A 10,816-nucleotide genomic window follows, 5' to 3' on the forward strand; every position below is an offset into this window, starting at 1 on the left:
TGGCGGTATGGCCAGTTCTCTGTCTGTCTGTCTGTCTGTCTCTCTCGAAAGACCACTATCTGCTAATGTCTTTTGGGCCCTACCCTGCCTGTCGCTGTCGTCGTCGTCGTCAGAAATGCGGAATTCTTTGCCTCCATCCGCCTCAGTCTTCAGTGTGGGAACCTCCCGCTTGCAACACGTTAATGACGATGATGTCAGCAGTGGTCGTGAAGCACAGCGGCTGTCATGGTCACCTTTTCTTTTTTTTTTTTTTTTTTTGTGCACAGCACTATAAATAGATTCGATCGTGCCTGTTGTTGTTGTTGTTCTTCTTCTTCTTCTTCTTCCTTCAGGTGAACACCTTCATCTTGTTGAAGATTACTTCACGCTTAAGGGGAGAACATTCCGAAACCACCCCACCCCAAAAAACAAAAACAAACAACAAAAATACACCCCCCCCCCCAGGCCCCCCTCCACCCCCACCCCCTGCCCCCCCCCCCCAAAAAAAAAAACACAAAAAAACCCAGCCCAACAACACAATCTGTTCAGATTTGTTGCTGGAATATCTCTACCGAGGGTGTGCAGCTGCTGCACTGTGCGTGAGCACATTCCAGTGCAGACAGTGATAGTGACAACCTTAGCGCAGGGTTTTAAAGATCGCTCCTGCATCCCAACCCTTGCCCCTGGTCCTAGTATGGGGTCGTCTTTTTACTTCTTACTGAGTTAGCCGCGAATTTTAGCCGAACACAGCAGACTGGAATACACTGTCTGAAACAGCAATGGCAGCCGACACCGTTGACATCTTCAAGTCAAGAGCGCCCCAAGAAAACTGAAAACCGCAAAAGTAGTAGTTAGATAGAGTAGGTAGGATTAGGCATCCCCTTCTCAAATATCCGCCCACTCTTTAGAACATTTTGATTTTTTAATTTATTTTTAGGCCCAGCCCTCCCTTCTGGAGGACTGGGATCAGCTAGCCCCTGAGTGGGTGAAGAGCGAAATGCAGTGATGGAGTCTCCCGTCGGTCCGACGGATGAGTAGGCAGGCAGGCTTATCTGTCGGTGTGTGTCCTCATATGGGAGAAGAGGCCGATTCTGGATGTGCAGCACTTCCCACAGGTGTTGCAAGGGAAAACGTCTCCAGAAGTTGAGCCTTGCTTCCTTTGCTCACGCTTCTCCTTAATGGCCAGCGTTCTCTTGTTTTCAAACGTCTTTATGCCACTAGAGCACAGCATCCTCCAGCGAGAGCGGTCAAGGGCATCAGTTTCCCAGGAAGCGATGTCTGTGTCACAGGCTTTGAGGTCTTGAAGCACTTGCCGGGTCTTCCAAGTTCGGTGTGGCCTTCCTTCAGCTGGCCATACAAAAGCATCTTCGGGATCCTGCTGTCTGTCATGCGGACAACGTGTCCTGTCCAGCGTAGCTGGCACTGGATCAGCAGGCTTTCGATGCTGGGCAGGCCGCTCCTCTCTAGGACCTGGAGGTTGGAGACCCTGTCTTGCCACTTTATGCCGAGGATCTTTCGTAGGCATCTCTGGTGAATCTGCTCAAGTTGGCGCAGTCATCAGCGAAGAGGAACTCTCTCAACAGTGCCTCAAACACCCTGGACCTGGAGTCGCCGCAAGTTGAAAAGTTTGCCATCTGTGAGAAACTGAAGGTAGACGCCCAGGTCACAGTCTTAGAAGGCGTCAATCAGCATGGCAGAGAAGCAGTAGTATGCTGATAAAACCCACATAGAGTATGAGTTATGTTAACTTTGTTCTCATCTGTCTAGTTCTTTATCTTTTCTATACGACAGCATCTCAATCTTCACGCAGCCCTCTAGTTGTGGCAGACATGACGATTGTGGCCGTCAACTGGATGATAATGATGAACCATTAACAGGCCTTTTGTGATCCAGTGTAAGTAAAAAAAAAAAGAGAAGAGTAAAATCCAACACCACCACTTATAATTATGTTAGTACTTCACATCCTTTTTAAAAAAAAAAAATGATATTCATTACTTAAGTTACACTCATCATGTCTATAAAAGTATGTTTATTACCCAGAGGTACGCTTTTCATGTCTTAATAAAGTCTGTTTATTACTTATGTTACTCTTGTCACTGTCTATAAAAGTCTGTTCATTACCTGTTAGAAAAGGCTTATAGTTTGCATCAGTTTGACTTGGTATGTATATTTAACCAAACTGGGAGTATGATATGATACAAACTGGGTCAATATGCAAATACGTAATGCAAATTGTATAATGCAAATGGGATGAAGCGGTCACATATTAATGAGTGGCCTGGAAAGTACGGGCTATGTGGGTCTATTTATAGGTTCATGTCTGGAAGGTCCTTCTTTTGGGCCCACAGCCAGAGAAGTGATGGAGAGCAAAACTCAATTTTTTTCAGGTAGTCTAAAAAAAAAAAAAAAAAGCTTGCAAAGAAGGTTTTTCTTTTCCAAATGAAGCATTTTACAATCAGGCATAAATGGGAGTTACAATACAAATTATGGTACAAAATTGTAAAGATTTTATTATTTTATTCATTCATTTTCTAGCGGAATGTCTTTTACAAACAACTGCACTGGACAAACAGTTAAAACAAAAATACAATAATCTAATGATTAGCTAGTTAAACCAATAGATATATTTAAAAAATGATTCGATAAATAAATGGGAAATTACAATCATTGATATTGTTTTGCATAAAAAGAAAGAAGCGCAATACACACACACACACACACACACACACACACACACACACACACATTTGTACTGGAAAGGCAATTCTAATTATGTTCATGAAAACAAAATAGAACGTATTATCAAATAATATGTTTAATGATATGAACAAATATTTCAATGGTTTGCATCCTTCGTTTTTCGTTTTTCTTTTTTTCATGTGTGTGTGTGTGTGTGTGTGTGTGTGTGTGTGTGTGTGTGTGTGTGAATAATGTAGGTGACTGAATGACCCCCAGCATTAAATCAATTTCTTGTTTTGTTTAATTATGATTTTTTTTTTTTACTTCAGTTTTTGCACTAACTCTCTACAGTTTGGTGTACCAGTCACAACACTTAAGTGCTGTTTGTGCTGTTCATCTCCTCGTTAAGGCCTAGTGTTGCCTTTAGGGACAGTGCTGTTTGTGTTGTTTATCTCCTCGTTAAGACGTAGTGTTGCCTTTGGGGACAGTGCTGTTTGTGTTGTTTATCTCCTCATTAAGGCCTGGTGTTGCCTTTAAGGACGGTGCTGTTTATCTCCTCGTTAAGACGTAGTGTTGCCTTTAGGGACAGTGCTGTGTGTGTTGTTTATCTCCTCATTAAGGCCTGGTGTTGCCTTTAAGGACGGTGCTGTTTGTGCTGTTTATCTCCTCGTTAAGGCCTAGTGTTGCCTTTAAGGACAGTGCTGTTTGTGTTGTTTATCTCCTCGTTAAGGCCTAGTGTTGCCTTTAAGGACAGTGCTGTTTGTGTTGTTTATCTCCTCATTAAGACGTAGTGTTGCCTTTAGGGACAGTGCTGTTTGTGTTGTTTATCTCCTCGTTAAGGTGTAGTGTTGCCTTTAGGGACAGTGCTGTTTGTGTTGTTTATTTCCTCGTTAAGGCCTAGCGTTGCCTTTAGGGACACGTCCGGGCATGACGCTGGTGAGAGGAGATTTCTCACATATCTGATTACAGAGATGTCCGTAACTCAGTGCAACGTGGTCATCAGCAGACGGTGGATAGAAAATGAAACGTGTGCATGACGTGTATATTATGTGTGTATAATTATGTACTACAGGGGAGTCATGTCCCGATGTTTCAGTGATAATTATTCATCAATATCGTCATCTTCATCTTCCTCAACGGGGCATCAGTGTGTGTACGTCAGCTAGGGTCCTAATGTTGTGTGTGTGTGTGTGTGTGTGTGTGTGTGTGTTGTGTTTGTTGGGGTGAGGGGTAGGGAGGAGGAGTGGAGTGGGTGGAGGGGGTGGGGGGGGGGGGGGGAGATGGATCAGTATTACACTAGTGGCGTTGTTCTTTGGGTTATCGTGCTGGTTCCTTTTTTTCCTCCTTTTTTTATTATTATTATTTTTTTTTTTTTTTATTTTTTTTTTTATAGAAATTATTATTTTTTTTTTTATTCATTTTTATTTTTGGGGGTGTGTGTGGTGGTGGTGGTGTGGGTTTGGAGTGGGGGTGGGGGATGGAGTGATGATTATGGTATTTTCACAGACTTCATATTTCTTTCGTTTTATTGACCTGCTTTGAACTTGTTTGTCTTTCTCATTCATTCTCTTCTTTCTTTATTTCTCTACCCCCCTTTTCTGTTTGTCTTCTTGTTTCTCTTTCTCTTTCTCTTTCTCTCCCACTCACTCCTTCTGCCGGTCTACAAGTCTCTGTGTGTGTGTGTGTGTGTGTGTGTGTGTGTGTGTGTGTGTGTGTGTGTGTGTGTGTGTGTGTGTGAGAGAGAGAGAGAGAGAGAGAGAGAGAGAGAGAGAGAGAGAGAGATGAGACAAGACAAATTCTTTATTTTCGAGGATAATCGATAAGCACTGGCGCGCTTTTTTTTTTCCATCCAGTCCCTGCCCTGAAACAAACAGAGTCTACACTACACATACTACATTATATATGTCATTGCATACACTACACAATGCTACCTAACTCTCTCCATACGAACGGCGAAAGCAACGACGTTAACAGCGTTTCTCCCCAATTACCACCATCAAAATATTACAACCGGAAGGCTCTTACACTGAAGAGGTGAATGTTTGACAAAGAATACCACATTTCTGACGACGGAAGCTAAAGGTTGGATCATTGAGACACCCACTGGACATCCGAGGGGTCTGTGTAGAGGAGAAGAGAGGACTGGCCGTACTGAGTGAGTTAAAGTCATAGAATGCGAATATTAGAACACATAAAAGCAGACAGAACGAGAGAGTACACACAGAGACCACAACACATGTATGTAATTAATCCGACATTCAGCTAATAATTTTTTGGTCCTCTTTTCTTCTTTGTTTCAGAATTCGTAGGGGCTGCCAAAACGAGAACGAAAGCAGGACAAAATAGGTATACCGGCAGCAGCAGCACCGTGGTCATATCATAGCGGAAATGAGAATGAACCATATGGGAATGTCCGAAACTGGCATGGGAGATTCCGCAGTGGGAAGTCACATGGGTGGTTCCGGTATGGGAAACTCCAGTATGGACGGAATGATGAAGGTGAATAATGATGATAAAGATAATAATGATCATACTGAGAATTGTAATGATGTTAATAATAGTGATAGTAATAACAGTATATTATGTAATATTCTCACATGATACATTATCTTCATCATTATCATTATTATTATCACCATCATATAGATATATATATATATATATACATATATATATATATATATATATATATATATATATATATATATATATAAAGAGAAAAAAGAAAAAAGAAAACAAACACATCAATCTGTCAAATATTCCAAATTTTCAGAACGATCACGTTCCTTCCTCAAGGGATAAGTTGTTTACATGTTACCAGGGTCACTCTTAAGCAGCTATTATATATATATATATATATATATGTGTGTGTGTGTGTGTGTGTGTGTGTGTGTGTTTCGTCTAAACATTTCTATTTCAGACTAAATGTTGAATGTTGGATACGCAAGTCAGTCATTTGTATCACACTTTTTGATTCTTTCTTTCTAAGTTCAAACTTCCCTTAAAAAAAAAAAAAAAGGAAATTCAAAGCACAGAAATTATATTGGTGTACTTCAACGTATTGCTTATTGTGACGTTGATGATAAGTGATGATGATGATGATGATGACGAAAATGAGTTTGGTGTTTGGAAAACGTTTCATATCTGTGACCAAGGGCACAAATACAACATAATTGAAAAAGAAAATATTTCATTCAGGTCCCTTTAAAACACATTTTGTGTCGGCAACGCGACAGAAAGACACAGAGAGAACCTCACAATGGGAAATAACTTGCTTTCAGTACCATGCAAATTACTTCCCTTTCATTTTTCATCAGGATAGTTGTTTTTCTTGGTTGGTCAAAAATCAGTTGCTTTCGGCGGTGTTTGCTAATACAGTTATCTCTGCCACGGAGATTGTTTGCTCTATTTTATATAATTTCATCTTTATGTTAGGTGGTACGTTTTTTGCGTGTGTGCGTGCGCGATTTGTGTGTGTGTGTGTGTGTGTGTGTGTGTGTGTGAAATGAAATAAAAGGAAACGTCGGTTTGTTGTCATTATCATCGTCGTCGTCAGCAGTTCAGTATCTCTTTTTGTTGTTGTTGTTGTTGTTGTTGTTGTTGTTGTTGTTGCTTTCTTCTGCTTCATCATCTTCTGCTTCTGCCTATATACCTTTCGTTTCAATTTGAATATATGCATGCATGCACGGAAGACCTCATGTGTCAAAGAGACCCGGTTTGTGCCGTTTTGCCTGTGTGACGTAGCCGACTGAGTGACGTCACCCCCACTGAGTGACGTAACCAGCTGAGTGACGTCACCCCCACTGAGTGACGTAACCGGCTTAGTGACGTCACCCCCACTGATTGAAGTAGCCCGCTGAGCGACATAGCCTCCGTTTAGTGATATAGTTTAAGCTTCGATTGTTTTCAAGGAGATGTCACTGCATAACCATAACCACATCTGCTGGCCTAGGAATCGAACCCAGACCCTCACGGACACTGTCTCACGGGGCTGATAAAGCGTCTTAACAGGTCTGCCATCTTCCTCTTGATAGACTGTTTCGAGTGATAGATCATGTAGGCCTTTGACATGGCCCCCCGCTTAGTGAAGTAGTAGCCCGCACCTTCCTGGTTGAGTACCAAGCGTTCTGAGTGTGTGTATACACCACGACGTATACTGGAAGTTGAGTGTTCGCCTAGTGGAAACGCGTCCGCCTAGGAATCAAAAGAATCTGAGCACACCGGTTCGAATCACACGGGTAGTCATCAGTATTTTCTCCCCCTCCACTAGACCTTGAGTGGTGGTCTGGATGCTAGTCATTCGGATGAGACGATAAACCGATGCCCCGTGTGCAGCAAGCACTTAGCGCACGTAAAAGAAGCCATGGCAACAAAAGGGTTGTTTCTGGCAAAATTCTGCAGAAAAATCCATTTCGATAGGAAAATAAATAAAATTGCAGGCAGAACAAAAGAAAAGAAAAGAAAAAAGAAAAGGGTGGCGCTCTCAGTAGCGACGCGCTCTCCCTGGGGAGAGCAGCCCGAATTTCACACAGAGAAATCTGTTGTGGCAAATTAAGTAATACAATACAATACAATACAATACAATACAAAGGTAAAGTACCAGGTAAACGCCTATCCCCTACTTTTCGGGTGGATTTTTTTGCAAAGAGAAGGTGACCGCTTGCAAGGAAGTTAACAGTATATGCTGAGTCTCCAGGAGAGAGAGAGAGAGAGAGAGAGAGAGAGAGAGAGAGAGTACCTTTGAAGACCGACGAATTTCTTGAGTTCAAAATTATTGGCAGGTCGTGTAATCAATGCACAGTTAGTCACAACACTATCTGCATACCGAGATAGGAGTCGAAATCCACACGGCACAGATCCATCAGGATCGAAGTGTGAGCTACGCATGGTTGCACTAAATCCAGTCAGCCAGGAAACAGGCTTTCACGGGTGAGTAAACTCGAGGTAGAAAAATCATGACTTAAAACTAGGGCATGAACTGGTGCATAAAATCGGGGAAAATTCAATTTTAATTATCCTAAATTCGGGGACCTATTTCCACGGCACTCTTCGTGCGTACCGAGCAGGCTCACTGATTTGCAGGGCGTGGTGTAGCGTATATGGATTTGTCCGAACGCAATGACAGCCACCTTGAGAGACTGAAAATGCACGCACTCAAGATCTGACAAGCCTCGCTGGGTTACTGATACTGCTGGTCAGGCATCTGCTTAGCAGATGTCGTTAAAACGTGTGTGGTCATTTGGTCTGAACGCAGTGACGCCTCTTTGAGAAACCGAAAGTGAACCTTATATTATTTTATTTTATTTCATTTTGTTTTATATCATTTAATTTTATTTTATTTTGTTTCGGGTTTCTTTTGCATGTTTGTCTTTGTTCGTGCCAGTAAGATTGTTTTTGTCTTTTTACTGAATTATAAGAATAATAATAATAATGATATAGCGCTGAATCTTGTGCAGAGACAAATCCAAGTGCTTTCACACCAGTCATTTACATGCATGCATAACTCTAAAACTGAAGAAACTGAAGACAAGGAAGAGGCAGGGGAGGGACGATGTCTTGTGAAGAGGTGGGTTTTAAGGCCAGACTTGAAAGAGCTGAGTGCGGAGACCTGACGAAGCGAAAGAGGAAGTTCATTCCAACTGCAAGGTCCAGAGACAGAGAAAGAGCGGCGTCCAACAGTGGAGTGTTTGAATCTGGGTATGCGTAGACAGAGGGGATCCGAAGTCGATCGTAGAGAGCGAGATGGAGTGTAGTAGGTGAAGGCAGCCACAAAGATAGGAAGGGGCAGATTTGTGAATACATTTACAACACAGAGTGCTGATCTTATATTCTATTCTGTGTGAGACAGGGAGCCAATCGAGATGTTGCAAATTAGGAGTTTTGTGCTCAGATCTTTTCTTTCAGAGGACGAGTCGAGTAGCAGAGTTTTGTATGCGTTGAAGGGACTGAATGGATGAAGCAGGCAAAAACCATACAATAGGGAGTTACAGTAATCAAGGTGAGAGAGAATGAGAGAAACGACAAGTTTAGGTGTTGCGTCGGTGGACAGATATTTCCGAACGACATTGATGCGTCGCAGTTGACAGTAGCAGGATTGACATGTCTGACTGATAAATTTTTGCATGGACAGTGTGTTGTCAAGGACAACGCCAAGGTTCCTGACGAGCTGGAAAGAGGGATGGATGTATTACCAAGTTTGATTTCTAAGGAAAGGGTCGACAGTAGACAAAGGCACAGTCGAACAGATTTTGTGACAGGGGATGGGGTGAAAATGGAAGAGGGAACTGTGCGTAGGGTCCAGTGAGTTGGTTGTTTATTGTAGGTCCCCACATGAACCACTTTTCAAATAATAATATACAGAAGTAGTGCATACAATATTTGATTATTGATCTCTTTTTATGTTGTCCTAATCCCGCTTCCCCTGTCCCGCCTCTCACACACACCCTTCCAGTATTATGGGTTTTTTTTCTTTCTCCAGTCACTGACACTCACCCTCTCCATTTTAGATTTTGTACTTTATCTTTTCCACATTCTGTTCTCTCTCTCTCTCTCTCTCTCTCTCTCTCTCTCTTTCTCTCTCTCTCTCTTCCTTTCCTTAGTCCCCTCCCCCTTTTCCCCCCACCCCCCCTTCCCCTCCAACCTCAACCGCCCCCATTTTCATTCGAATATACAGAAATGTCGATTTCTAATTAATAATAACAATCATCATTATGATAGAAATGATAACAATCCAAATAATGATAATAATATTTATTTTCAGTCTAATATCATTATCTTAGATGAACAGACTATAAATAAATAAACGAAATAAACGTAGGGTTCAGTGAAAGTGGTCAAGTCCCGGTCGGAGATTCTCTCTCTCTCTTTCACTCCGTCCTCTGTGACCTTCAGTTTAACTCACTCAGTACGGCCAGTCCTCTCTTCTCCTCTACACAGACCCCTCGGATGTCCAGTGGGTGTCTGAATGACCCAACCTTTAGCTTCCGTCGTCAGAATTGTGGTATTCTTTGTCAACATTCACCTCTTCAGTATAAGAGCCTTCCGCTTGCAATAGTTTGATGATGGTAATTGGGGTGAAACGCTGTTAACGTCGTCTCTTTCACCGTTCGTATGGAGAGAGTTAAGGTCTGTTCACCGCTACAAGTGTTATTAGACGAACAGAGGAGTAGTAGTGATGAAAGAATGGCAATGCATGTGAATATTAGTGACGGAAAGTGTAAATGATATGTACTGGAGGAAAAGTATATTATGAGAAATTAAAGTTAAAGAGATTGTGGTGTGTAATGAATGAGGTGTCATAGGAGGGAGAATATGTGTTTGCATGTCAACAAGTATTAACTTATAAAAATGTAAGTATAAATAACGACATTAATCAAAATTCATCAAAGGAGGATACTAACTGGACTGGAGTTTAAAATTTCCGAAAACTTTCCAAGCAATGAATAATCATTCAAAATCTTTTCAGTGGATAATGGAATATTGGTAGAAAAGTCATCCTCTCTCTCTCTCTCTCTCTCTCTCTCTCTCTCTCTCTCTCTCTCTCTCTCTTCGTCCGCTCTGTGTGTGTGTGTGTGTGTGTGCGTGTGTGCGTGTGTGCGTGCGCGTGCGTGCCTGCTTGATAAACAGACAGAGATAAATGCAGATACAACAATAGATATCACAATAATAACAATAATAATTATATTTATATAGCGCTGAATCTTGTGCAGAGACAAATCAAAGCGCTATCGCACCAGTCATTCTAACGCATGCATAACTCTAAAACTGGAGGGAACACACACACACACACACACACACACACACACACACACACACACACACACACACACACACAATGCGAACAACGCACGTGTAATTATTTGGCGTTTATCCCAACACTGCACCGCTATGTGTTGTGTGTACGTGTGTTCCACGGGCTTGCACGAGGTCATCCTTTGCTTTTGGGATGGTGACTGTTGCAGATGTACTTCCACACGGGCATCGTGGAGTATATCTTGTTCGAGCAGCTGCACACACATACTGCTGAAGGTAGGCCTGTTTTATTCCAGTTTCCTAATCGTTATCATCGTTGTGTGTGTGTTGGAGCTCATGTACGTTTATATGTATTTGACTGTGCTTTCATATATGTGAAACTGCATGTTTGGTGCATTTCTGTTAT

The 10,816-nt window shown here is 42.0% G+C and overlaps 1 protein-coding gene across 2 annotated transcripts in view; it reads left to right on the top strand.

Annotated features, from left to right (window-relative positions):
• The window catches only part of LOC143276138 (high affinity copper uptake protein 1-like), a 47,366-nt gene that overhangs the window by 23,951 nt on the left and 12,599 nt on the right, over positions 1 to 10,816 (top strand). Inside the window, exons 2-3 of one of the 2 annotated variants that reach the window (XM_076580554.1) lie at positions 4,959 to 5,157; positions 10,620 to 10,686. In XM_076580554.1, coding sequence (XP_076436669.1) covers positions 5,047 to 5,157; positions 10,620 to 10,686 — 178 coding nt within the window. In that variant the 5' untranslated portion in view covers positions 4,959 to 5,046. The remainder of the gene's footprint in view (positions 1 to 4,958; positions 5,158 to 10,619; positions 10,687 to 10,816) is intronic. The other variant, XM_076580555.1, reaches the window with a different exon arrangement.

This window comes from Babylonia areolata, chromosome 31, assembly GCF_041734735.1.
Source record: "Babylonia areolata isolate BAREFJ2019XMU chromosome 31, ASM4173473v1, whole genome shotgun sequence".
Lineage (NCBI taxonomy): Eukaryota > Metazoa > Mollusca > Gastropoda > Neogastropoda > Buccinidae > Babylonia > Babylonia areolata.